Source organism: Podospora anserina, chromosome 1 (genome assembly GCF_000226545.1).
Source record: "Podospora anserina S mat+ genomic DNA chromosome 1, supercontig 1".
NCBI classification, from domain to species: domain Eukaryota; kingdom Fungi; phylum Ascomycota; class Sordariomycetes; order Sordariales; family Podosporaceae; genus Podospora; species Podospora anserina.
The window spans coordinates 1,326,471-1,353,705 of NW_001914859.1; the positions used below are offsets into that span (position 1 = coordinate 1,326,471).

A 27,235-nucleotide genomic window follows, 5' to 3' on the forward strand; every position below is an offset into this window, starting at 1 on the left:
GAGGGGTTTTTTCATTGGGTGGGGATTGAATCAGGTTGGTGAGTTTGAGAGAGACTTTTCCGTCAGCGAAAGGATCTCCGAGGCTTTCTTTTGAAGGTCATTTTCATGTGAAATGCAAGGTCAATAGGTGTACACACTCAGGGGCTAGGGGAGAGTGGCCCTTTGTGAAGTGCAGACTGCGGGTGTGCAGGAATAAAGAGAGGCACAAAGGGAAGATCATAGGACAAAAGTGAACGCAGATGGCACTTTGTCGATGCAAGATGCAAACCCCTGGTCTCACATCCCGAGGCGGCGGCCCGAGAGCCAGGGGTAGGCTTTTGGAGGCCGGTTTTCTTTCAGTGCAACGCCAACAATCTGGTTGCTGTGGTGGTGGGTGGTGGAGGTGGGGAGTTGTTAGTGGTCAGTTGATAGAGTTGGCCGTTTTTAAGACCGTCAGCAAGGTGAAAGAGGGGTATAAACATGGTGGTGCAAAGAGGATTTTGGATTGGTTGAGGGGTTCTATGGCGTTTTGTTTCTGATGTTGCCGTTGGTTGTGTTTTGTTTGATTCTTATTTTCCTCTGAGGTGCCCTGGAGAATTAATGGTTAACTGAACCCCCATGTTGATAACCATATTACAGCCTTGCCAATTGCACACTAGACGCTAATTGCCAAGAGGAAAGAAAACATCCAATTGGTACCTCTGCTCATGCGACGACATCTCTCCTTCCCTTCGTTGCTGCCCGCTTCATATCTTCTTCTCTTGAGCAACTCAAACGTAGCACTTTTCTATTTGCTTTGAAGTTAACTGCGACAGTCTTTTTGACAGACAACAACCTTACCTACTCACATACACGCGCGCGGTAATAGAGATCCGGTCTTATTTGCAATTGAAAACCAGCAAACAAGCACCCAGCCTGCTGAACACCACCTAGGCAATTCGAAACACCCACAGGCGTCGGCTTTCCAAACCAGCGGCGGGCCTCCCACTCCCCAACCCGCTATGAGAGTGGAAACAAACGCCCGACATACTGCTACTACCAACTAGAGATAACTTACAATTAACGTCCGTTTTCTTTTCCCCTGAACAAGAAAATGCGCAACAAGCTTGTGAAAGCGAGGCCGAATTCCACAACTGCAAAGGCATTGGGTTTTTTTAACATACATCAGGATCGTGGTGACGGTGACGAACGCAGTATGTCTCTTCCGCCCCCTTTTCATCCTCCCCTCCTGGAATGCTTGTCCATGGAAAAAAGGTGGTTCCTTTTGTGCCCGAGACACATGTCCCGGAGGTTGTGCGCAAGGTGTCGGCCTGCAGACAAGGATGGAGGCACTTGTGGGCTTTTCGGATAGCTGCAGGTTCGTTGTCTGTGTGGACGTGGTTGTTCAGGAAGAACAGAACTAGCTTATGCTAGTTGGGTTTAAAAAGTTGGAAGAAAACATACCGGACTGTGGAAGCTAATTTGGAGTGTGCATTTGGTTTATTTCCAAACAGAAGCCTCCCCTTCATCATCTACGCGAAATTCCGTCGACGCACCGCTATCTTCCCCACGAACAGCAATCACAGTACCAGCCCTGAATCAACAAGCACAAGCCGCCATCACCTCTCCACCTACTTCACCAAGCCCAACAAGCCGCACCAGATACCCGTTGCCACCACCACAATCCCCTTCAAGCAATAATAACAAGGCCGCGAGGCAACAGCAGGAAGACCCGCGCCCCTCGTTCCGAGCGACTCTGACCCCGGCGTCGGAAGCCACAATCAACTCTGCCATGTCACGAACGGCCGCAGGATCAACAGCACCAAATACAAACGGAGTAAACGGCAAGGCAGCGCCACCAGCGCCGTCACCCTCGGCGGCCGCAACAACATCCTCTTCCTCCCTCTCCCCAAGCCGCATGAATTCCACCATCCGCGCGGTACCAAGTTTTGATCGTTCCTCCGCCGAAGACTCGAGCAGCGACGGCACAAACGCGACAACGTCGAGGAACTCTGCGCTTTCGAGCTCGATCAACAGCACGGCGAGCATGTCTTCTTCCGAGTCGGCGGCGAACCTGACGCCCAACGGCGGTGGGCTCCACAAGATTCCGTCGGTGGGAAGGCTGCGACCTGGCCCGTCGGGGCCTTCGATTGGCGAGAATAGTTACAGTAACAGTGATCAGAACAGCACGCCAGGGACGAGAACGCTGCGGTCATTTCCTAGCATGGGTGACATTCCGCAGCGGGGGAGCAGTATTAGCGCTACCGGTTACCCCTCGGCGGCTGACAACCCCGGCCCCAACGGTGGAGGAAGCCCGACTCCTAATGAGATGTCGCTTGCTGCTGGGGAGGCGCATCTCTCGGGGGGGTGGGACAACTCGGTGGGCAAGGCTGGGTTGGGGAAGACGGGGAGGGTGATCAACCGGTTGGTGTCGGACAACGAGTCGTTGAAGAGGGACATCAAAATTGAGAGGTTGAGGGCGGAGGATGCGAGGCAGCAGGCGCAGCTGCTGAAGGACCAGCTGGACAGGACGACGCGGGAGCACGAGAGCCAGATGCTGGATGTCAATGTCACCAAGACTTTGCTGGCGCGTAAGGAGCGGCAGGTGGAGGCGCTGCAGCAGACGGTGGAGCTGGAGCGGACGAGGGCTGTGTCGGCGACGGACAGGGAGAGGATCTGGAAGGAGGAGCTGGAGAAGGTCAAGGCCGAGTGCAAACGGCAGGTGGAGGAGGCGAACAATCAGGTTTTGCTGACGGACGGGCGGTATAACGCGCTTGCGAGCCACTGGGGCGGGGAGGGGGAGAGGTACAGGAAGAGGACGGACAAGATGAGGAAGGAGTTTGAGGAGCTGAGCGAGAAGAGGAGGGAGGATGACGAGAAGATTAGGAGGCACGAGCAGATGATTGATCAGATGTATGTGGAGATTGATGATTTGGAGAAGCAGAACAGGGCGCTGTGGGAGATGTTTGAGCGGTACAAGAAGGAGAAGGACGAGAGCTTGAGGGGGATGACGGAGGATAATTTGAGGCAGGCGGAGGAGCTGCAGAGGACGATTGAGGAGGCGAAGGAGGCGAGGGATAAGTTGAGGTGGGCGTTGAATGTGAAGGAGAATGTCAAGGGGGCGAAATAAGGGGTATCGACAGCCCAGCAACCCTCCCAGGTCGTTACTCTCAACTCTATTTCCGCTGCTCCGGGGCCTTTTTCTCTTTCAACACCACCCTTCTTATGACAATCTCGAAGTACATCACCTCGCAGCAAATACATTGTTCAACCCAAAAGACAGCCACCAGTTATCGACGGGCAAGCCAGACCGCATCTTCCTTCAGCTCATCAAGTGACCAAGCTCATTCATCGTCCAGCAAAGTTATTCCGGCAGAAAGGCGTTTCATTTGTTTTTATTTTTCGTTTTCTTTTCTTACAACATCTTCACGTTTCGAGTGTCTGGATACCCTAGAGAGAGAGAGAGAGAGAGAGAGAAAACACGAGCAGAGAAACGGGACCAGTATCATTTGTACCATCATAACCTCGACCATAGGTTTGCAGCTTTTTCTTGTTACTTTAGTGTGTTGTTGTACAATTGGAGTTTGGTGGGTGGGAAAGGTTCGGGGGGGGTAATGGATTCTAAACTTCTTTTATTATTATATCTTATTTGTGCGTGTGCGCTTTTCAACCCTGGACAGGAGTTTCGGGAGGGAAAGGGGTATCAGGGAAGGGAAACACACTTTTGGGAAATTCTTAATTTAAACTTTCTGAAGCGGGCAAAGCACACATTGACACTTTACATACGTGGCATATGGGGGGCCATAGTTGTTGGTTTTGGGTGATATGTGAGTGATGCAGTGATTGGGCCAAAGGTGACTGGTGTACCTAATGGGGTTGGTGACAGTGTGGTACTGGATTTCTTGATGTTGACTTTGGTGGGGCAAGTCGAAAGGGGGGGGTTGTCAAGGCAACAAATTTGGGAAGAGGTGGCCAGCGACCAACGTTCGTTAAGGATGGAGTAGAAGGCTATCTGGAAGTGATTCTGGAACATATACTTGAGATGCTGAAGCCAGGAGAAGCGTTTGCGCACGTCAACTGCGGGTATCCGAGCCGTTCCTGCCGCGTTTGGCTGCTTGATATACGTGCCTGCCTGTGACAAACCTGGTTCCCCTGCGCTACGGCAGTCATGGGAGCCTGATGGCTTCCAAACTGTTTTGGTCACTGGTTGGCGCCGAGGGGTAGTGAGTGAATACTGCTTACTCTCTCGCCCTCCTTTTGTTTTTGTGGCTCAGCAGCCCCTCGTCAAGGTGTGTGCATTGCTCTTTCCGCGCGTCGCAACTCCCTTTGCCTACCTCGAACTGTTATTTTCGCTCTTTCCACTTTTAATCTGGGGCCTTGAGAGCAAAATCGACCTGACCTGACCTTTTCTTGTACGAGTCAACCAACTAACTTGGCACCTCCCCAGCTCACCAGCCGAAGCCTGGACAATGGAGGAATACGTCGAGTTCTACCAGACCTCGTGCTGGTCCTATAAGCCCAAAGCGATCAAAAAGGTCATCGAGAAACTTGCTGCACAGCCAGTGGTGAGTTTTGTCCTTCATCATTCTTTCTGTAACCTAGCACTAATTGCATATGCAGCACAATGGGAGAGTAGAGGTCCTGTACGACCTCGAGCAACGATGGTTCAAGATCACCTGCCATCAAGATGACGCCGAGACTCTCCGCCGGCGATTTGCGGCTGTGGCTGCAGAGATCGAAGAGGATGCTCTTGGCTCCGACTACGAGAAGGTTCTAGGTCCAAGCTGCTACTTTGACGTATGATTTTTCTTGTCGCAGTCCTACCGGAACCGTGTCGAAAAGTTGCTAATGATCGTAGACCGACATCGACAATGAATGGATTGCCGGTGAACAAGAGTACCTGAACCTTCTCCGGTCCCATGAGGCTGAATTCAAGACGTATGCCTTCCCAACTGCGCTTGCCAGTTTCCAGTTCAAGACCTGTTGGGACTCCCTCGAGAAGCGAGACGACGGACTTACCCTCGATCATGTCGTGTCCGACGATAAACTGTCACAGATGGAACAAGAAACCAACGTGCGCATCGTGACAGACCTGGGCAAGTCACTGGTCTTCATCGGATCGCACACCAAGGATTGCATCCACAAGGCCAAGGGAAAGCTGGACGTCCTGCTGGCCAGTAAAGTCAGCACCATTGTCCTCCCCCTCCTTTAGCCAGGAGATCGTCTGCTCACAATTATCGATAGAACATGGCCCTCCTCTCTTTTCGAAATGACCATGTCCTTTTTACTGACAACTACGTCGATGAGAAACTCCGTCCAGGTTTCATGGTTGATCTCCGATACATGACCAATATTCACCCAAGACTTACCTCGTCGACATTGCTCGATCCAGCGACTGTCAGAAGGCTGGACGGGGCTTATTCGCGCATGTATGAACAAGGAGTTTCTCTGCGGCTATGCCCCTACAGTCACAAGAAAAAGTGGCATGTCTCCCTTCTTGGCCCTCACATTCCGGAGCCAAAGACACAGCAGAGATACGTTTTGAGCAGCCGTCCGACCATGCTTGAGAAGGACTCAGATGAGCGCCCTATTACAGCGCCGGTGTCACAAGTACAAGCGAGAGCCACAACTACTGAGAGCCGGGTGGTTAGCTGGATGGAAGGTCTCTCGATAGCGCCCAGCTCTGAGCTTCGCAACAATGATCTCTCAGCTGAGCCCTGTGTGCACCCATTCGACCTTGAGCAAGATATTTTGGGTCCTCTAGTCGACGTTCCTGCGATATCCACTACCGCCAGTGCAACGGAACTCATAGATATGGACAGTCCTAGTGGTCTCGATGAGGCGGCTCTGAATACACCTGTTCGTCCGCCTCAGGATATTGTGGAAGTCCCAGCTCCACCGCTTATTACCGTCGCTCCTAGTGGTGAAAGTGGCCATTCTCAGCATTCTGGGTCGACTACAAGCTCCTTGATGGAATTCAGCGGCAAGTCCCCCTCCCCCCATAACTAGGTAACATAACTAACAGGCACCTGTAGATGATGATGTACCTACCCCGACACCTTTTAAATATCACGATGACTTCAGCACCAAACGCTTCCACGCCATGAAACAGCAGTCTGGTCACACTGCCAAGAAGGCAACCCCTGCGCCATCTGTCGTTTCGAAACCTGCGTCGAAGGCAACGCAGAAGACCTCAAACGCGGTGGGCATGGCAGCTCCAAGCTGGACATACGGCACTGTGCCTTTTGACGAGAAGCTCAACATGGCTATCGCAAAGCTCCTTCACAAGGCGCCTTACCGACGAGGCTGGGTTGAAGTGCGGGTAGAGTTTGGTCGTATCCTTCTGGGAGACTGTGATGAGAGCGCTCTGTCGTTCAATTCTGGACAGTCTGCTGCCGACGGCTGGGATAACCAAGTTGTTGTGTATATGTTGGAACAAGCCTCCCGGAAACTCGACACGGACAAGAGGCGCAAGGATCTTCGATTCACCAAAATCCTCACCACCCATGGATGCGATGCTGAGGCGCTTCTCAACATGTGGAATGATGGCAAGCAGATTTGGAATCCGGAGCAGCGCAAGGTTGACATCACATACGTTATTCATTGCGAGATGAAGCGCAAAGGGGAAGAAGAGTCGTATCGATTTGCTATTGAGGCACGCCAGAACGATACCGACTGTTCTGTGATGGTCAAGCCTTTCCACCCTATACATGATGGCGATGGAATTGCGCCCGTTTATGTCCATGGCTTGAGGCACAACTGGGATATGCGGGTCATGTTATCACATGTTGACCATGATGAGGTCGACAAGCGTGTCAGCCGCTTCGCCATGGTTGTTTTTAACAGTCTTCAGATTCGGTATGCTGCCTCTCCTTGACGCTTGTATAACTCGCTGACTAAACTGGCCAGCAGGGATAACAACGGCCCAAACCTCACCTTCTGCGTTCCCAACTACTCGGCGACTGTCACAGCTGTTAGAGCTCTCACCCGATGGTACTACCCGAGTATTGACAGACAAAACGAGCTTCAGATTACCGAGGTTGAGCAGCTTGACATGGATACGATCGAGGATATCCCCAACGCCGCTCCAGGAGAGAAAACCAAGAGGATTCATGCCCACCCACGCCTTCCAAAAGCCTGTCAAATCAAGCAGCGCCAGGGTGACTTTGAGCGCTGGTACGAGGCCGCAGTGCTCTCGACCCAACTACAAGAATCTTGTCAGATGAACTCTGGGCTCAAACTTGGAGATGCGGCCGCGTGGAGTCCAGAGGAGATGTATCGATATGGTGGTTTTACCACCCTGTATGGTCCTGCTATTGCCATGCTCAAACAAATGGACAAGATTGGTCAAAATGAAGACAACAATCTCTCAGGGGTGTTTGGAGACCTGCTGAAGCGGGCGAACGACCCCCCGCCTGGTGTTCCTGGGTCTTCTGGGCCTTCCAATCAGCACTTGCGACCGTACCCCCACAGCCGTGGTAGCAACACTGGTTTTTTATCTCGAGACGTGCGGTCTGCTTCGACCAATGCGGCCTCGAGAACAACGACTGTGAGGAGCGAGAAGGGAGAGGCGGGTGAGATATGGTGAAGATGGGTATTTGGACTTTGTAAATTTGAGCTCAATGTTGAGATGGAGGCTGATACTATGCGAGTAAGCTGTGCATGTAAGATTGTTAGCTATGGAAGGTATCAATAAAATGGAGCAATACTTTTCGGACACCTCATTTCTACTTGCCGGATACTCCACCCACAGAAGGAAAAGCCTTTTAACTACATTTCTTGTACTTTTTAAAGAGAAGAAATATATTGGGGTATTTTTTGACGTTTAATTTATATATTCAGTGTAAGATTTTGTATAAAAGTAGTGTGAAAGTATGAAAGTAGTGTGAAAATGTATTATTTATATACTAGTAAGATCTTAATAACGAAGAGAAGACTACATTAATGTGATAGTTTTAAAAGATAAATAAATCCTTAAAAGATGGTCACGGTTTTGGAAGACAGTGGAGACGTAAGGAACAGACCAATGAGATTGGGACCGGGGACCGCGGCGGGGCTCACGGTCCACGGTCCACTATCGGCCAATAGGGAGAGGACCGAGGACCGTCTGGGAGTCAACGGTCCACGGTCTCTAGGTCTATATGTACGGAGGAACTGGCTGGTGTAGATAGACAGTTCCGCAGTATGCAATACAAGTCACAATCGTTGGTATCTAGACTGTTGTGATTGAGACAAGCCATTTATTGTACACTGTTTAGCTGTACCGAACCAGGATTGTTCAGAAGTGCCTTTAGCCAGTATCCTTTTCAGAGGTTCCGGATAGGGGTTCGTTACACTGGGTAGATATCTATAGTAATAGTAGCGGGGATTTTAGAAGCTAAATTTCTTAAGATTTTCACGTATTAAATCCTAACTCCGGGATAGGAGGTACGTATAAGATAAGAGAGAACTAGGTATAAGACCGGGAGGGCATATATAAGATATTGGGGGAGGCACCTTGATTAAGTCTCATTTATATATATATATATATATTTAAATATCTTTATAATTTTATTTAAATCTAAAGATTATGGGTGAAAGTGCTGTGGATGGGGGTCCGACAAGTTGAAATAGAGGTCCCGAAAAGTATTGCGCATAAAATGTTTTGACGTTTGTACTTTTTTACCATGGCCTACCAGCTTGCCTTGGGGAAAGTAGCCCCCAAAGCAAGGGAGCACGTGCTCAATCTGTGGTCTTCATTCCTTGGCAACTTTCTGGAATGTTCACCAGTTGCAGGGTAATATTGAAACTGTGCATTTCCTTCCCCGGATTCTGATCGCCGGAACCATTCTAGCTGCAGGACATCCAACCGGTGAAGCTATGGCGTCATTGGGCTTTGGTGCCACAGAGGCACAGAAAAGCCAATTAGCTCAGTTCTGAATCAAGCTTTTTCGGCATCGGGAACGGGCACTGGGGGAGATGGCGCGATTGGAGTGCGTTTAGACGTTTTCCTCCGGATCTTGAGGGTGGGAAGACCCGGATTGGGGGTGGGATCGTCGTTTAACAATTGAGGTTACGGTTACGGTAGGACGACTGCACAAGTTGACAGCTGGTTTAAGGGCGGGGGAGGGAGGAAATGGGATATGAAACTGGCCTTTTTTTCATCTTTTCAATTTGTTTGTTACTATTTACATGGTTCTTGTGTTGTTGTTTGCGAGTTCTGAGGTGAAGTGAGTTAGCATGGTGGACAACAACGGTGCCATCACCGCAGCAAGCGGAAACAGCGACGGTGACGACAAGAAGGTTGGGGCTGGTGTAAACGGTGGGGGAGAAAACGAAAGAGACCACAACTCCTCCCTCTCTTCTGGCTCGGGCTCGGAGGAGTTCGACGACGCGATCCTACCTAGGGGGCAGGTCGATCCTGTGTATGAGGAGAAGGCGAGGATTCTAAACCGGGCGGTAATGTTTCCCCCCCCACTCTTCCCAATCATAATCATTACTAACTGAGAAAGCAGATCCAAGAAATAGGCATAGGACCCTACCAATACCTCCTCTTCCTCGTCGTCGGCTTCGGCTGGGCGAGCGACAACCTCTGGCCCATCGCCACGTCCCTCATCCTGCCCCCCGTCGCATTGGAATTCCTCCCTTCCCGCCCGGCATACCTCACCCTCGCGCAAAACATTGGGCTTTTGGCAGGGGCGATATTCTGGGGGTTTGGGTGTGATGTTTTTGGGAGGAAGTGGGCATTTAACCTCACGCTTGGGATCACGGCCGTGTTTGGGATGTGTGCTGCCTCCAGCCCAAACTTTGCGGCCATAGGGGTCTTTGCGAGCTTGTGGAGTTTTGGGGTGGGGGGAAACTTACCGGTGGACAGTGCGATCTTTTTGGAGTTTCTGCCGGGGAGTCATCAGTGGTTGTTGACTGTGTTAAGTGTGGACTGGGCGGTTGCGCAGGTGGTGGCTACGTTGGTTGCGTGGCCGCTTTTGGGCGGGATGACTTGTCAGGAGGGAGGAAACGGGGGTTGTGAGAGGGGGGAGAATATGGGGTGGAGGTGGTTTTTGATTGCGCTCGGGGGGTTGACGTTGTTGATGTTTGGGTTGAGGTTTGCGGCGTTCAAGATTTTCGAGAGTCCCAAGTTTTTGATGGGGCAGGGAAGGGACGAGGAGGCTGTGAGCGTGGTTCACGAGGTGGCGAGACGGAATGGGAGGGAGAGCGGGTTGACGGTGGAGGACTTGAGGAGGGCTGAGCCGGAGGGGTATGTGGCGAGGACAAATGTCAAGGTTGCCGTGAAGAGGAGGTTGGAGAATGTCAAGATGGAAAGGGTGAGGGTGTTGTTTTCGACGAGGAAGCTGGCGTGGTCGACGGGGTTGATTATGGCTATTTGGGCGTTTATTGGGTTGGGATATCCCCTTTACAATGCCTTCTTGCCGTATATTCAGGCCACCAGAGGAGCCGACTTTGGAGACGGGTCTACTTACCTGACATATCGTAACTCCCTCATCATTGCCACTGTTGGCATCCCCGGAGCGCTTCTGGGAGGATATCTGGTCGAGCTGCCTCGCTTCGGCCGAAAAGGGACGCTGTCTTTGTCGACAGTCTTGACCGGAGTGTTTTTGTATTGCTCGACAACGGCACTTGACTCCCAATCGCTACTCGGCTGGAACTGCGCGTTCAACTTTACGAGCAATGTGATGTACGCTGTTTTGTACAGTTTCACGCCAGAACTGTTTCCAACACCCCAGAGAGGGACGGGGAACGCTTTGACGGCTACGTGCAATCGCATTTTTGGCATCATGGCGGTGAGTCTTTCGTCATTGTTGATTGTGTGGATGGAATTGACTGACAATCTGTAGCCTATTGTGGCCATGTTTGCGGATCTACGAACTGCTGCGCCGGTCTACACCAGCGGCGCTCTTTTTATCGCTGCCGGAGTTTTGGTTCTTTTGTTGCCATTTGAGTCAAGGGGGAAAGCGGCGTTATGAGCGGTTCTGAGGGGTAGCTTAGCCTCGTGATGTTGGACTTGACCGGCGTATTGGTTGAGGGGTAATGGACTTGGATATTATGATTGTAATGGCGAAAAGCAATGACATCTTGACTTTCTGAACCGAAGACTTGAGAGTAAAGGGTAGTTCTGTTAACCTTGTGGCTGCCTCGTGTTCCGTTATGCCCTTCCAGCTACCTAAATATACACATAATCGTCACATTCTTCTCCAAGATCCTACATCAGCCTTGCTTTCTCATTTTGTGCCATCATCCGTGATCTCATTCCATCCATTTGCTCCCCGTCACCCATCACCTTCATCCCTCGCACAATAACCAGTCCTTAATGCAATGAAGTCCAAGCCCCGACCCCCAAAGCCCCCAACAGCATCCCCGTCCTTCCCAGATTCAACACCCCCCACCAATCCACCAGCTCCTTCGCTCCCTTCTCCTCACTCTCACTCACCACCACCGCACCACTCGTCTTCACCCTCGCAGTCAGATCCGCCTCTCTCTTCAGCAGCGCGTTATTAGTTCCCATCATCAGAGCCAAGGTATAAGGAATAACCCCCACGCTCAAACCTCCAGCTGTCGTCCAGAGGTTTCGATGAGCAGGTGACTTTGCAGCAAGGTAGAAAAACCCGATCGCCGAGAGGATGGACAAAGGCGGCATGTGGGATTTACCGGTTAGGAACACCTTCTTCCACTGCTGGAGCATGAGCGGGGTTGGGGAGGTAAGCAGCAAGGGGGTAATGAGGGTGGAGAAGGTGAGGGAGAGGCCGGTTGTGAAGGCTGTTAGGAGGAGGGTGGAGGTTTTGATGAGGGGGAGGGAAGGTTTGGAGAGGGACATTTTGATGGGTTTTGAAAGAGGTCAACTTTGGGAAAAGTAATGGTTTTTGGAGGAGATGTAACGGAGATGGTTGGTGATGTTAACTGATAATTGTCGGACAAAGCGTTCAAAGTGGGGCACAAAGGTCCGGGCGGGATTGTCGGGATCGGCTGCTTTGGCTCCGGATGGCGGGACTCGGTGACCAATTCCCGATCCGCCCGAAAGTGTTGGTGACATCAGCACAGGTGCTCTCATGTTGTGTGCGTTCAGCCCAGCAGCACTGCGCTAGTGTATACATTTGGATCAGGCGCCGCACCTGCAGTGTTGGGTCCTGTGTCATTCTTCAAGAAGCAATAATGTCCGGCTGGTCGGCAGATTGTTAGCAAGGCTTTTTCTTGGAGAAGTTAAGAGCCCAAACCTACGCCTTTTCACCAACGACACAGCTTGACGAAGACTATCCCCTGGGGTAGGAACATTTTCAGCCAACGCAACACGGTATGAAAGATTGTACTCGGCGCAAATCTGGATGCACTGGTCCAGGCTCTCCACGCGGACTCGCAAAATATCGTGTGACCCGATAAGATAGGATCACATCGGAAAAGTCTGTTGAGCACAACTTCATAAAGCTTGCGTTTGAATAGGGCTTCCCGTTACCCTCGCGAGGTGTATATATCGTTACGTTAAAGCTCTGGGCAGCCGCCGTCTGTAGCCACAGTACCGACCCTGAGATTGCTGGGAACTGTACTAGATGGGATTACACCACTCGATGTTACTGTTGCCATAGTTTCACTTGTGTTGCTTTTGGGGGGTATCGTGGTTGTTGGTTCTGATTGCGATGTGCTGTTACAGTCAAGTCAGTCATCGAATGCTTTGCCAGCCGGGGTTTGCATACCTTGGTTGATGACTCGCCGCCAACCCTCCAGCAAGACCGCCTCCATTTTCCGCCTGCCAGTATCACCACCAACCCGACCATGACTACCCAAAATACCTTCACCGGGAGCCCAAGGACCTTCGGCTGGTTTACCGGAGACTTTTCTTTGGTGGTGGATGTAATTTCATGGCCAAACGAAGCCCCGGAATATGGCCCATGATCTTGATGCTGCGGGTGTTCATGTGGTATTGCCTCCAGCCCAGGACAATGGAGCGATTGTGTTGTTGGGCTCTTGACTAGGCTTGATACGTGTAGTTTGTCAGAGAATGGAACACAGAATTTATCCGAAGGAGTGGATGGGAGCATTTTGTCTGCCGCACGTTGAAAAAAAGAAACAGAGGGTTATCAGACTTGAAGGGCTGGGGCAGTTCTGACCACTTAAAGCCTGTTGATCAAGGCTCCCATCTTGTTCTTAGGTTCGGCGACCTAAAGTCGGCGATGTGGCCAAGTGCTACTCTAGCTGCTGCTGTGCCGTATGGTTTGATGGAAAATAGATGAATTAAGATTCGCCATCGGCTCAGTCATAGTCTTCTGCACATATGCTTTGGCTTTGCCATGATGATCAGCATGACGGTTGTGCCGTAGCAGCCCGGTCGACCATCTGGCGCGGCTGGTTGAACTTGGTGTAACAGTAATATGGCCAGAATCAAGGGGCACTCAAGCTAAAATGAAGTCAATGGTAAGTAATGCTGTATTGAGCCCCCAAGTCCAGGGATAAACCGTTTGACAACCTGGAGAAGTTGCCTTCTACGACCTCAAAACCCACCCTCCCTTGTGATAGACATCAGGTTGCGATGACAGCCTGCGGTAGAAGCAGATTTTTAAAAAGAGTGTTCATAAGAGTCCGTTGTTATTCAATAGAAATTATGCGTAAATAGAACAGAATGTTAAGAAGTCGGAACTCAGCATCAGCTTTGAGAAATGAGATGAATATGAAGCTGAACCCACAGAAGCAGGTGTGAGCGCACAGACCATCCATCAAAATGCCAAGCTGCAGGGGTGTAACAGAAAAACTGGAGAAGACACGAACTGTGCACGGACAGCGTCAGCACGAAAACATCAGAAAAAAATTGAGGCGGTTGTGATGCACTATAAGTGCAAACATCGCGGATTGAAAATGAGTTTTTTGGCCTTGTGTGCTTGTCGCCAACCATGATTCACTAGATGGCTTCTTCTCAATCAAGGTGATAAAGTCCTTGCCCATCTACCAGCATTCTCCCCACTCCATTTTTGCCTCTGTGGCTGCCCGGCAAGAGCTGTTGTGAAAAAAACTTACAATGGCGCATCACACCAAGCGCTCTCACAACAATAGACTTGTTGTCAATGGCACTGCCATTGTCAACCACCCATCATCGACGGGTGTTGCTGATGCCACGCTTGCCCAACAAACTGCCTCCTTTTCTCACACCCTACTTGCTCGCAGAACCAATTCTTCCTGCAACAAGTCGAAAGCAACAACCACCAACTCTTACATCAAAACATCTGCCAAAGCATTTATTCCTCTTCTATCTTCCTTGTCCTCAATAGCTGCTGCTCACACGACCAGTCTCAAAAAGTCCCGACTTTCATCTGGGCCCCAGACCTTGTCTTCTGCGACCACTAAGTTCCTGTACAAGAGACTCCGCAAGCACGACCGCGCGACCTCCTCCTATTTTCAGAAAAGAAAGCAGTGGAAGCGCACTCACCGCCGTGTTGCTGTCAGAATAATGACTTCTCCTAGCCAACCCGGCCTCCCTGCGGCCTATGAGCCTTTGTCAGATGAAGAGACGGTCAACCAGCCCATTTCAAGCAGCGCCAATTCTTCCAGGAGCACCTCGCCTTCGGATAGCAGCAGTAGTCGCCAGCAATCAGAGTCTGTCACCTCAGTGTCTAGCTTTGCGTCTTCGCAAAAGAGTACCGATGGCAAGTCTGAGGAGGTAGAGGAGAAGGAAAGAGTCAAAACCAAAGTCGAAATTAAGGTTGAGGCTGCCAGCATCAGCACTCAAGCCACCGAGGCAGCTGCCATCACTACCAGCGACACCAGAACCAACCCGGCCAAGAGGAAACATGAAGAGACTGAGGATGACCCGACGCCTCAGCCGAAGAAGGTTGTGAAGTCAATCAGGCTGGTTATTAAGAAACCCACTGTCGCTATCTTGCCGCCGCCCTCTGCGATAGGCGCCGCCACCGAGGAGTCCCCTCTGACGTCTGGAGCTCGGGCTAGCCCACCATCTCCCATGGCAACTGCTGTCGCTAAGCCTACCACCAAAATCATCCTCAAGCGGCCTTCTTCCAGCGTTGCCCCCCCAGTCATGACCACAGCCGTTGGCAATAACGGGGATCACGGGGAAACGGCCAAGCAGAAGAAGTTGGATAAGGGGAAGCGCAAGCTCATCGAACAAGAGGATGACGATGACGAAGAGACCATTCCCGCCCCAAAGAAGGCCAGATACACCAAAAACACCTACCAGGGTCCAGACAAGCCCTTGCAAAAGATGGAGTATTTTGAGCGCCGTCGTCACGAAATGCTTGCTGATCCTCTTGGGTATGACGACCTCGTTCGGGACACGAATAAGCAGCCTGATGCCTACACCCGAAAGAAGTTCTTGCGATGGGAGAAACATTACCGACACCCCAAGCCTGAGAAGTTTGAGATGAGCGGTGCGCTCAATCCGCCAGACATGACTTCTGCACTTGCTGGCACCCCCAAGAAGAAGGGGGGAGAGAGCCTCTCCAGGAATGCCCGGAAGCGCGCTCACAGGAAGAGAGCTGAGGAGGAAGCCAATGCTTTGCGTCGGGAGAAGTCACGGGAAAGGACCACATCTGGCGGGGAGACAGAGGGCGAGGAGAAGCTCACTGGGAAGGGAAAAGGGGTCGCCAGGATTGGGCAGGGCAAAGACACCAGTATAGGTTATAACAAGCAACAACAACAGCGCATGAAGAGCACCGGTAGACAATACAATGGCGGCTCAGATTATTGATCATCTTTTATTTTTATTTTCTCCCACTGTGGGAGGAGCATCGTGGCGTGGGAGGAGCATCGTGGCGTGGGAGGAGCATCGTGGCGTGGAAGCTTTGGCCAAGGGCTGGTTCTTGGCTGGTGCCATGGGGAATCGATCCTTTTTATTCACCTTACCCGCGTTCAATGTATCTTTGAACGACAGCACTGTCGATGTCGATGTCGATGTCGATGTCAACGATCACAACACCATCTTGTTAAGCCTATGCACTTGCTTACGTGTCTCCCCCCGTCTGTACTGTCTTCAGTTTGAGTTCGTCCATTTTGCTAACAGTATGGTCGGCCACGCGAGTTCGTAACAAGCCTCCGCCATGATGGAGCCACCTCTCAAGCCGCTATCTGAGTGAAACCCTTTCTCTCCTGTCCCATGGTCGCGTGATAAGCTTTCCTCCTCTCACCACTAGCCTCATCAAAAATTTGCAACGCAAGACATACAGTTAACAATATGGATCCGGGGTACGTGGCCCTCTTCATCTATCCCGACACCCGTGTGCCATCGATCGAGGGCCCAGACGAATTTGCGGTCACCATGACATATCCGTTCGGAATATCCTGTAAGTTCCAAGATCCCATATGCGAGAGGACGACTGACCATCTGTGGTAGTGGCGAATCCCCAGCTCAGGGGTCGATATGAGACCGAAGATGAAGAGACCTCCCCACAAGCCCAGGTCACGGAACGACAGGCTGTTTTCCCAACTGATGAGCTCGGTTCTCGAGGCCGGAAAAGAGGCTACACCCTCGCGCACCAAGACGATTAACAACCGGCTCCCATTCTCCCAGGACACTTGGAAGGTTTTCTCCACAACGAGGAGGAATACGCTCGGCTCACCAAGAGGGGGCGATACGAGTTTGCCAGGTCTGGAAAGGAGCCTCGCTTCGAGGATATTATGGCAAACTTGGAGGATTTCATGGCAAGCTTAGAAGATCACTTGCCCGAGCCTCAGACCACTGAAAACAGATACACCCCAGCAATCTGTCCGTGTGGCGTTGAGTACTGACTGATTCCGTATTGGGAGAGGGATAAGAAAAACTGGATCTGTCGATGGGCTGCGTTGATCTAGGATGATGACGGGGACGGGAGATATGATCACGATTGTTCGTTGGGACCTATATGGACGACATTCAAGCTCGATTTCTGGAAGTTGGTCTTACCAAGCGAATGATAGCCCCTTTCTTGGGGTGGAACCCATGGGACAAGTGCTGGCGGGCGGGCGGGGACTCTATTCACTGAGTTTACTGATCATTGATTGATAACCCTATCTCCTCCGCCATCAGACTCGCCACGGAGCCGTCTACCAGTTTTGTTCCCGCCAACTATACCGGCTTCGACGTTGAGTCGGTGCTCATGGAGAAGTTGCCCAGCATTGAGCAAGCGACTACTGCCACAATTTGCGACCCCGACATCCCGCTTCCCCCGGTCGAGCTTGAGGATGCAATCGCCCCCAACTATATCTATCGAGAGCTGAAGGACTTGGTAGGTTCAAGACCGCGTAATACATATCATGATGAACGTACGGTGTTTACAGGTCCTGATCTCGCGGGGTTTATACCTTTGACTCCGTTCATTGGAGAAATGTTCGAAACCAGCTGCCCAAGAGGTGACGCCGCCGTTATCTGGAGGCTTTCTACCAGCTCACGAGCCGGCCCTTCACAGTTGCAAGAGAAAGCGTTACAACAAAACGCCATACCCTCGCAGAGACCCTAAGACCGGCTACGTGGCTCCCATCCTTCTGAGAGGGCAGCTCAAAGTCGAAGATGATGAAGAAGATGGCCGAGAGCTGAAGAAGCCAAGAGATTGATTCACTCCTGTGGGGGCAAAGAACCTCGATTTCAGAATGGGACGACAGAAGTGTTACTCTTGAATATCATTCAGGGATCAGGCAAACCTCGGGTTGGGATGATTGTAACAGCACGCTCGAGCTGAGTCTGTTGCCTCGAGTGGATGAGGACTTTGCCTGGGATGGCTATAAATATAAACATTTGTTGCTTGTACTGTTTCGTTGCCGCCATGACTACCACTTCTCTGACCCGTGAACACTGGTGGAAGTTCATGGTCTGCGTGGAATTTCCATATTCACGTGATTGTTTATTTTATGTTGCCATTGCTTCCCTCCCACGCTCAAACTTCGAGTGTCGTCCCAGCCCTCAGGCAGACGCGCGTGGTCCGCGTCAGGTTGCTCCTTCCTCAAGTTACTCCGTGCCATTCAGAAGAATATCTTGCTATTGTTCATCTGAATAATAATAGGGCAATGACGGCAGGGGTCGACGGAGCCGATGAACTTTTTTCCTGTTGCAGGAAGAACAGTCTCTTCCCACCACCGCTCTCCTCTCACAGATCTATTCCCAGATCTCTGCCCAGCTCTCTCTTCCCACCGACTTTTCCATTCACTGCCTCCTTTAACCAGATCTTGTCGACAATATACGTCGAGCTTCACTCTCATTATTCGTCATCGCCAGGGTTGAGACCAGTGTCTTCACACCGACCAATTCTCGGAATACTCCATCCTTGCCGCAGTCGCAACCAGCACCTCTTCAAAAGTCGCTACCATGAGATTCGCCGGCTGCTACGGTGATAACCCCCGTACCGCGCTGTTCCCCTGGTACAAAGCGCTTGGAGACCTGATAATTCCTGTTCCTTCGATCGCCTGTGACGAGCGCGATGTGCCCATCCGGTCGATGGAGCACGAAGGAGACCATGCCTTCAAACCACGCGCGGGAGCCGGGCGATTTGGTAGGCTCGGGATATTCAGTATCAGAAAAAGCCATACTGACAATATTAACAGCTGAGTTGGTTGCTTCACAGTTCGATTCTTCTCCAGCTCAGAAGCACGATACCCCGTGGGCTGGATCGTGGACGGAGGCGGCCAAGAATGCGTCTGAAGCCATCAAGACAGGGTTTATTTCTACGACTCAGTCTCGGAATAATTACAGCCAGAAAAGAGGCTTCAGGAATAGCTCTTATCCTCGATAAACCCGAGGGACTGATCATGTGCCTGTTCTTTTGGGAGGGTCCATCGACAACACCAGCGAGAGCGATGAGGAGGAGCATTTTCGTCCGACCAAAAATATGCGTTTCCAAGCGACTTAGATTTCCCATGATGACCATCAGGACCAGGAAGGCAATGAAGGAATCGAGTCAGGAGACAATATTGAGGAAGATGACGGCCAGTATGCCGATTCGCTGTCTTTCTCGCCACCCAACAGGTTTGGCCCCCCCCCCCCCCCTGTTTATATATTGCTGAGTACCTATCATAAACAGCCTTTACTAACTAGAAACCGTAATAGTGACGACAAAATCCTCACCGATGCCTGGCTGGAGTCCATTGTCGATCTGAACCCAGCCGATCACGAAGCCGACACTGATGACCGAAACTTCATTAAGGCCTCGCTGGAATCCGTTGTCGGCTTGAGACCAGCCGATTATGAAGCCCAGAATGACGACAACGCCTTTGATAGGTTTGTCTTTTCCTATTCACATACTGCTCAGCTACTATCATGAACACCCTTCGCTGACTAGAGACTGTGGTAGCGACGAGAGTAGCCTCATTGGGGCCTGGTTAAATTCCATTGTCGACCTGAGCCCAGCCGATCACGAAGTCTGGAACCACGATACCGTTTTGGGCGGCCCTGTCTTCCATAGCCGTTATACAACCGCCAGCCGTTCTGTGTCTTGCAGATCATGCGCCAGTCTTGGCCGTTCTGTCTCTTGCGGCTCGTCCGCTATTCATAGCCGTTCCGTTTCTGACGGCTCGTCAGTAGCTCTTGGCCGCTAGAGAAAGCTTTATGGGGGGCCTTCTGGGATTTTATACAGAATGCGGTCGCACAGCCGTTTGGCTTGCCCTAGCTCATAGAGTTTTCTCAACTGGTAGGAGGAACCAAGATAGATAAACGTACTGAATATCATATTTTGTGTCAGAACGTGTGTCCCCCAGATTACTTCGGGTACCTATAAGACAGATCAAGACGATTAAAATGGAAGTATTCTGGATATATATCCTCTAACTCTGAGCTATGGTCCGTCATCAAAAGATGACTTTTACATTGAGGACGTTGTAATTGTTGACAATTCTTGGCATCTCTGTACCTCCCTCCAGCTTTGACCTGAGAGAGTGGAGGACGGACTTTGAGTAGATAGTTTGTGATTCCTAAGCTCAAGCCTCCACCTTCAGAATTGAAGAGATTCGGCTCAGGTAATAACGGGAGTGAGGATATATAAATACGGATTTGAGATCACCCATAGGGCAATGTCAGGCTACTTCGTCGTGTAAGCGTCGTAGGGAAGTCAGCTAGACCAGAAGTTAAAGCACGTGGTTGATGAATTCTTCATAGATTTCAACTTGCTCCGCGCTATCCACTTGAGCATCTTGCTATTGTAGGCTGGAGCAACAATAAGAGCAATACTTATTGAAGGGTGGGCCGTGGCCGACTGCTCCTCTCAAGTGAATCGGGACAGTACCTTTTCTCTTGAAATATTTTCTTTTGTCACCTCTCATCTTCGACCTTCTCTTCACAGAGCATCCGTCCTCAGAATCTGGGCCCGCTGCTTGTATCGATCGGTTCGCACCTTTCAACCTTCAATCGACATCCCCAACCATAACAACAGCTCGAGATCCTTCAGCACGACCAGCATGGAGTCTACATCCAACTATTATACGGGCAGCTTTTGTGGCGAATCGCCATCTCTGAATCGCAGGTAGTTTAGCCATGAAGGTGAGCTCGAAATGAAAGCCAATGAATTCTTGATGATCTACCACTTAACACACCTACAAGTCATGGAAGCCATGAGGATCGAGAGACTGCCCCGTTGGAAGGGTTCCTTATGTCATGTGGCTCCCTTGCCTTCCCACTCGGATGCTTTAATGAGCCAGACTCCTGCCGAGCGCGGGCAAAAGCGACAGAGACGTTCATCGACGCCATACTACCCCAAGGAGGGGCCTCAAGCCAGTCACACCAGGGAGGACCCTGACAACCAAGACGGGAACAACGACGAGAATTCCCGCCCGACCAAAAGACAGCGGGTGACCCACGACGACGCCGTGCCTGTGGCGCCCTCCAGGACTCTTGACTTTGAGGATATTCGTTGTTCAGCTTCGTCAGAGACCCTCGACTTCGAGAAGATTGATTCTTCGGCCTCTTCAGAAACTCTCGACTTTGAGAGACATGATTCTTCGACCGCTTATGAGCCCACGCGTTCTTCCTCTGGCCATCCTACCGCCATTGTTGATCAATTGTTTGATTCCGATATTGCAGCCCCTTCTCCCGAGGCTGTCGAGTCTGTGATGAAGTCAGTTGAAACCGACGACGATTGCGAGGAGTATTCTGAGCTTCTATCGTTCTTGCCACTGACCAGATCCGTTCTTCCCCCTGAATTCATTCCAAGCTTTTATCTTTCTGAATCTTACTAACGGGCTATGGCAGTCACGCTGATCCAACAATCTTGGATCACTGGACGGAATCTATTGTGGGAATAGACCCAACAGAGCTCGAGAACGAAGCGGTTGAGTCGGCAGATCTTGGTGTTTGGACCACTCATCTAACTTTTGGAAGGAGGGTGTCCAACTGGCTGGAATCAATCGTCGAGGTCGGGGAGAACTGGGAAGATGACACGCCCAGCTCAGTTATTCCATTTTCAAGGAACGACCAACGCAACACCATTAATAGGGGGAGCGTTCATGATCGGTACCCACGAAGTCCCAGCTCAATCCCAAGACGCCGTCAGTTTGGTTTCGTACTAGTATCATGTATGTTAGAGTCTGGAGTGTACTAAATAAATGGACAGAAGGGGTCAATTAGCTCTTTACTTCATATTTTGTGCTGGGAATGCCTGAAGACTATGACTAGTTCCAGCAAGAGCGGAAGAAGATGCTCACATAAGCGTTTCCAGAAACCCACAACAGATATAGGACGGTTTATAGAAAACACTGCTTACATACTTCCCATCGTTAAATGAAGTTTCCCCCTTAGTTTCCCTGTTCTAAACCTACTACTTTGAGAAAGTTTACCTTGATAACAAACTATAATAGCGCTGATAAAAACCTTTACGAAGATATGTAGAAGTTTATTGCCCATGAGCACAGCAAATCAAGCCGCCTGGGAATGGTAAGTAGTGCCCTGGATAAGACAATCTCGGTTGTTTACCTTTCCCATATTCTTTCTCCTCACTGGAAAACCAGTCAAACTCTCATCTTCCATTACACCAAGACTTTGAAACTTCAACAACATCTCTTTACATACCTTCATACCGATTTTCTCCAATGCCACTGCTCCCAGCCGCTGGTCCTGTTCCTGCCCGGGTCTCATCCAACATGGGCCAGAAAACTAACACCACGCTTCCTGACCCAGATATGCCTCTTCCGTCCACAGCTGTGACTTGAAAACGAAAGACTTACCACCCTAGATGAGGAAGGGGGAGACTGAAGCGGGGAGTGTCAAATGAAAATGTACAAATTAGTTCTTCTTCAGCGACACCTTCTTGCAATGTAGTCATTTTTGTTGTTTTCAAAGTTGCTCCCGGCGTTCTGGTGGACCACTACTTTTGCGTAAGCTGATCTCTTCTGTCCACCACTTTTGGCGAAAAGCTCTCCCGAACTTTTTTCTACTGTCCGTCCCAGATTGCCTCCATCGATAACCTTCATCGGCCACCCTCATCGCACAAACCATGAATACTACCCTCAACGGGTTGGTGGCTGGCCGACAAGCGCACCGCAGGCAGAGCCTGTCGCGCCCAAGCCCAGGAAAATCAGTACGATGTTATGATGCCATTCTTGCCACTTCGCAGGTTCGTTCCTTTCCTAATAACGACTTTGCTTCTCACGTCCCAAATGAGGCCACTCAGAAGCAGTGATAGTAGCGATCGGGATGTTGTGGATGAGTGGCTTGATGATGAAGTCAGTATCACTCCTGATGATAGTGAGATGTGGGACGAGAGCACAGCTGTGGATAATTCCGTCTCACCCAGCTCGTCACCTGTAACGGAGGACTATTTCGAAAGCGAGAAGGATTTCGAAAGTGAGGAGGAGTTTGGTGATGATGAGGAGTATGAGTATGTCGAGAATCTCGAGAATGACGACACCAGAGACCCTCATTCAGCCCGGGGTTGTCGTTCGGTCACACCCGAATACCGTCCGGCAACGCCCGATCATCGCCAGGCCACTCCCCACTTTCGTCCGGACACGCCCAGCTACCGCCTGGCTACTCCCAAGAGTTCCAGCATCGGCACGCGCAGTCCCAGCGTTGACTTGAGCAGTCCAAAGTTCCATTCGGTTCAGCCCGAGCACTTACCCAGCCAGCCCGAGCTATAGTCCTAGGCCTTAAGGAATACGCCCTTTGCTCGGCGTCTGGACTCTCTTCCAGCATTCCAGAACCCCTGTTAGAGAAGAAGCGGAAGGAGCATGACGACGGAATCAACGAGATATCGGACATACCTAATGTATGTCTGAGTGCCCAAGTTGGTCAAGGTGAAGGGGGGCAGGACTATTCACGATGGTAGGGGAAGCTATTCGCGTAGCTTCACACCTTTGTACTCACTTGTAAAGACACGTGTAACAACGCACAGTGGCCAGCGGCCTATCCCTTCCATTGAGCACGAGGAAGACTTCGTCTCCCAAACATCCCCCAGAACCACTCAACTCAGTAAGTTTGAGAATCCGACTGTGGGTTACCAAGAAAGCTGACAAGACCGACAGCCAAAAGAGCTGCAACTTCTGAGTTGGACTTCTCAGTTTCGCAATCACAGCTTGATGCTCCTCAGCCATACCCCCAGTGGACTGGTGGGTGGGTGGTACAAGGGAATGGACCAAGTAGAAGCTGCCACGCCCAGGACCCGATTTTCGTTGCCCAAGCAAGCTGTTCACATAAGAGGGCAGAAGAAAAAGAGAATCATCTACACCCTGTAACCACGTCAAGATCCTCAGGCCGGATAGATCGCCCAATCATGTTGCGAGATCATCATGATGCTAGCAGTGATGAGGAGAGCTCTCCGGGACAGCACCCAACCAAAAGAAGGCGACTGGATATCACACCAGGGCCTCGGCGGTGTGTCGAAACTGCCATTGGCAACCGAAGATCACCATGATGTGGTGTCGAGATTCTCGCCCTTCAATCTGTTCGTTATCCTCCTGTGTCCAAGACCTGAAGGATGGAAGACTCGAGACTTGCGAGGTTAGGATAAGGAATCAGAAAGGGGTCAGCAGCAATACTGTATATTAGTTTACTTCTGGGGTGGTTCCTTCTGTAGTCGAAGAATAGGAACAGTCACAAACGGACTCTTATCTATCAGTGAGTAGTGCCTGTCTTGGCCTCAAGCTCGATGGATTTTTTATGCAAGACCCAATATTGATCAAACAATGAGACGATTGTGTATGCCCCGGTCTGGATCCAGTTATCACCCCAAGAATGATGATGGGGAGAGTCCATCGAAATCCATGTAGGCCTTTTGCGCTGGAGAAACTTGTCAGATAGATGGCCTTGCCGACGTACCTTTGCCTCCCGAGGCAGAAAGCCACTCTTCCTTGATGAAAAACAACACAAGCCTCGGGTCAAATTCGGTGGAGATAGGCGCATCGTCGATGCTGTTTTGAACCTTACCATGGCCTCTGATAGGCATTAATGTTCAGCCTCAACCCGTAATCTGCAGCCCTTTCAACGGCGCTCGAAAGAGTCAACGGCTCTCGAAAGAGTCAACGGCTCTCGAAAGAGTCAACGGCTCTCGAAAGAGTCAACGGCTGTTGCCAGACGAAACAGACCTCGAACTCCAGACAAAGCCACAAGAAACTCTTCGTCCTCAACGCCCGGTTTCCCACCACCACAGCCAATCGAGAGGTACCGTGTCCAAAGCCCCAAAGCCAGAAGCCCAGAGATGAACACAGTGAAACCTAGATTTTTCGTTGGTCAATTTCCTCCCATGAAAAGATAGTACAACCGCTCAACCACAAGCATGCCCGTACATCAACCCCCCAACCTAGCCGCCCTCGCAGACGCAACCTCAACCGCCCTCCACACGCGCCGACGAACCCCTCCGTACCAAATTTTCAAGTTCGACATCCCCAATTACAAACCCCCATCCTCTCCCGCCGCTGTCCTCCCACCAGCAATCCAAAAACTGGTTTCCCACCCCAAGAAACCACCATTCAACTACCCCCCCAGAAACCCGACCCAACCCACTCATCCCCAGCCTCCCAACCCCTCCCCATTCCCTTTCGGCTCGACACCCCAAGAGATTGACACCTTCTTCCTCTCTCCCAGCCCCGGGCAAGACCCCCAAGAGGAATACGTCCTTAGCCCACCACCACAAGGGGAACCACCCAGGCCCGACGCCGCAAAAGTCAAGATGGGGAAAATGAAATGGTTGGCTGGGTACGCCGTCACCTCTCCCTGTGAGCTTCCCGGTCCGGTCAAGCAGACAGTCGTGGAGGAGGAGAGTGGTGAGGTGGTAGGGACGAGGTGGGTTGGGGTGAAGGTTGACAAGGAGATGGTGGACTTGTATGTACCAGAGTGGGAAGACTTTGACTCTGATTGTGAGGGGTACAGCGAGAGGGAGGGGGGTGTCACTCCAAAGGGGAAGGGGAAAGGGGTGGGGGGTGACGAGGTTGGATCAGAGGCTGAGGGGATTGTGAGACAGAGGGGAAGCAGAAAAAAGATGATGGGGACGATCAAGAGGTTTGGGAGGAGTTCGGCTGGTGGGAGGAAGCCAAGGGCGGGGGAGGGGAGGGAGCAGACTCGTGTACGTGGCGGGAAAATAGATAGGGACCAGACTCCTGGGCCCCATGGGGCAAGAGGATACAAAGGGAGAGGTACCCGGTGATTTTGGGCGTCTCAGAGGCACATGACACCCACCGATTTGGGCGTTAAAAGCCTGGAATGCACGGGTTGGCTTGGTTGGAAGCGTTTGGGGAACCAGTGTTTCAAGACTTTACGATGGTAACGATGGATGATATTCATGGAATTTGGTGTGATTTTGATATGTAGAGGAATACAGCAATACATGTTGGTGCCTGACCTTGATATCAAGACTTGATACTTGACAACCCGGTATTCCGGAATCACAAGGTGTCCGCGGTGGAATAACATCATTCCAGAGTGGCAGAATATATCAAAACGGCGTCAACCTTGATGAGGCTGAATGTCTCTGCGGGAAAAACACAGGCTGGCAACGGCCGTCGAGGACCCCCCAGCAGCCGCTAACACACCCCTGCCAGCAGTTCTTTGCGGGGTACAGCTCCCCCGGGCCCCGTGGCTGCCCACTTGGAGGAACCTCGGCTGGCGGTATCGGCCCCCGCAAGACGCTGTCGCCAGCGCAAATCCGTCGGTTGCCATGAGACCCGGACCTTGGCGTCGCCATAAATGGTATATCAGGGCCGAGTCCCATCTGGTCTGATCTGATAAGTTTCTGATCGTCAATTGACTGACTCTGTATCTTTGCTGTTTACTTTGTTTCTGTTCAACATATACCCTCCATATAATATCCAAAATGTCTGGCCCTGGTGTTGGTTTCGAGTATCCCTCTCGCGAGGTGAGCTGGCTCAAGCGTGATGCTCTCCTCTTTGCCAACTCGATTGGCTGCACCTCGGAGGAGCTTCACTTCCTCTACGTATGCATACTCACCCTCATATGGCCATTGAATCGCTACTAACAGCACATAGGAGCTCGACCCCAACTTCGCTGTTTTCCCCACCTACCCTGTCATTCTCAGTACGTTTGAGCTGCCATTAACAGCCTCGTGGTGCATGGAAACTAACAAACAGCAAAACAGTGTTCAAGGAGACGCACCCCGAAGTAGTCGACTTCTACGCCGCCCAAAAGTCGGTCACCATCCCCGGCGTCCCCGTCTTCGACCCCACCCGCGTCGTCGACGGCCAGCGCCTCCTCGAGTTCCTCAAGCCCCTCCCTACCTCCTCCGCCGGCCGGAAATTCGAGGTCCGCACCAAGGTCCTCGGTGTCTACGACAAGGGCAAGCCCGGGACCGTCGTCGAGACCCAGACCGACCTCGTCGACGCCGAGAAGAACGAGTCCTACGCCCGCGTTACCACCTCTTCCTTTTACGTTGGCCAGGGCAACTGGGGCGGTCCCAAGGGCCCTGCCACCGTCAACTTCCCCCCTCCCGAGGGCAAGAAGCCCGACCTGGTGCTTGAGAACCAGACCACCAACGAAACCCCGTTGCTGTACAGACTCAATGGCGACTACAACCCCCTCCATGCCCACCCGGAGCCTGGTGCCAAGATGGGCTTCGGTGGTGTGATCATCCACGGCTTGTACTCATGGAACTGGGCGTGCCATGGCTTGCTGCAGCACCTCGGTGGCAGCAACCCTGCCAACTTCAAGGAGTACCAGGCTAGATTTGCGTCGCCGGTTAGACCCGGTGACAAGCTCATTTTGGAGGCGTGGAAGACTGGCGAGTTTAAGGGCGAGTGGGAGGAGATCAGGTTCTTGGTGAAGAACAGCCACGGCAAGGTTGTGCTGAGCAACGGCCGGGCGCTCATCAAGACTGGCGCCAAGGGCAAGTTGTAAAGTTATGATGTTGTGTATAATTTTGGATAAAAAGCGTAATGAGATATGTTGGAC

General features: G+C 51.4%; 9 protein-coding genes across 9 annotated transcripts; 8 read left to right on the top strand and 1 right to left on the bottom strand.

The window, feature by feature from the left end:
- Positions 1–1,693: 1,693 nt before the first annotated feature.
- PODANS_1_3650 (uncharacterized protein) lies at positions 1,694–3,088 on the top strand (the record flags this gene model as incomplete). The annotated part of the gene is made up of 1 exon (XM_001912529.1): positions 1,694–3,088. A coding segment is annotated over one exon (1,395 nt), but the record flags the coding sequence as incomplete, so codon positions are not given.
- Positions 3,089–5,014: 1,926 nt separating this feature from the next.
- PODANS_1_3660 (uncharacterized protein) lies at positions 5,015–7,546 on the top strand (the record flags this gene model as incomplete). Its single annotated transcript, XM_001912530.1, has 4 exons — positions 5,015–5,140; positions 5,203–5,941; positions 5,994–6,816; positions 6,868–7,546. 4 exons carry the CDS (start codon positions 5,015–5,017, stop codon positions 7,544–7,546), a joined length of 2,367 nt encoding a protein of 788 aa, XP_001912565.1.
- Positions 7,547–9,177: 1,631 nt separating this feature from the next.
- Positions 9,178–10,919, top strand: PODANS_1_3670 (uncharacterized protein; the record flags this gene model as incomplete). The annotated part of the gene is made up of 3 exons (XM_001912531.1): positions 9,178–9,396; positions 9,453–10,736; positions 10,791–10,919. 3 exons carry the CDS (start codon positions 9,178–9,180, stop codon positions 10,917–10,919), a joined length of 1,632 nt encoding a protein of 543 aa, XP_001912566.1.
- A 341-nt stretch (positions 10,920–11,260) lies between these two features.
- On the bottom strand, positions 11,261–11,779 carry PODANS_1_3680 (uncharacterized protein; the record flags this gene model as incomplete). The annotated part of the gene is made up of 1 exon (XM_001912532.1): positions 11,261–11,779. A coding segment is annotated over one exon (519 nt), but the record flags the coding sequence as incomplete, so codon positions are not given.
- Positions 11,780–13,954: 2,175 nt separating this feature from the next.
- On the top strand, positions 13,955–15,637 carry PODANS_1_3690 (uncharacterized protein; the record flags this gene model as incomplete). The annotated part of the gene is made up of 1 exon (XM_001912533.1): positions 13,955–15,637. A coding segment is annotated over one exon (1,683 nt), but the record flags the coding sequence as incomplete, so codon positions are not given.
- Positions 15,638–18,223: 2,586 nt separating this feature from the next.
- Positions 18,224–19,175, top strand: PODANS_1_3692 (uncharacterized protein; the record flags this gene model as incomplete). Its single annotated transcript, XM_001912534.1, has 3 exons — positions 18,224–18,407; positions 18,496–18,571; positions 18,950–19,175. 3 exons carry the CDS (start codon positions 18,224–18,226, stop codon positions 19,173–19,175), a joined length of 486 nt encoding a protein of 161 aa, XP_001912569.1.
- Positions 19,176–22,428: 3,253 nt separating this feature from the next.
- Positions 22,429–22,977, top strand: PODANS_1_3695 (uncharacterized protein; the record flags this gene model as incomplete). The annotated part of the gene is made up of 1 exon (XM_001912535.1): positions 22,429–22,977. The coding sequence occupies one exon, from the start codon at positions 22,429–22,431 to the stop codon at positions 22,975–22,977; it is 549 nt and encodes a 182-aa protein (XP_001912570.1).
- A 1,634-nt stretch (positions 22,978–24,611) lies between these two features.
- On the top strand, positions 24,612–25,478 carry PODANS_1_3698 (uncharacterized protein; the record flags this gene model as incomplete). Its single annotated transcript, XM_001912536.1, has 1 exon — positions 24,612–25,478. One exon carries the CDS (start codon positions 24,612–24,614, stop codon positions 25,476–25,478), a length of 867 nt encoding a protein of 288 aa, XP_001912571.1.
- A 666-nt stretch (positions 25,479–26,144) lies between these two features.
- Positions 26,145–27,181, top strand: PODANS_1_3700 (uncharacterized protein; the record flags this gene model as incomplete). Its single annotated transcript, XM_001912537.1, has 3 exons — positions 26,145–26,264; positions 26,317–26,365; positions 26,427–27,181. The coding sequence occupies 3 exons, from the start codon at positions 26,145–26,147 to the stop codon at positions 27,179–27,181; spliced, it is 924 nt and encodes a 307-aa protein (XP_001912572.1).
- Positions 27,182–27,235: the final 54 nt, after the last annotated feature.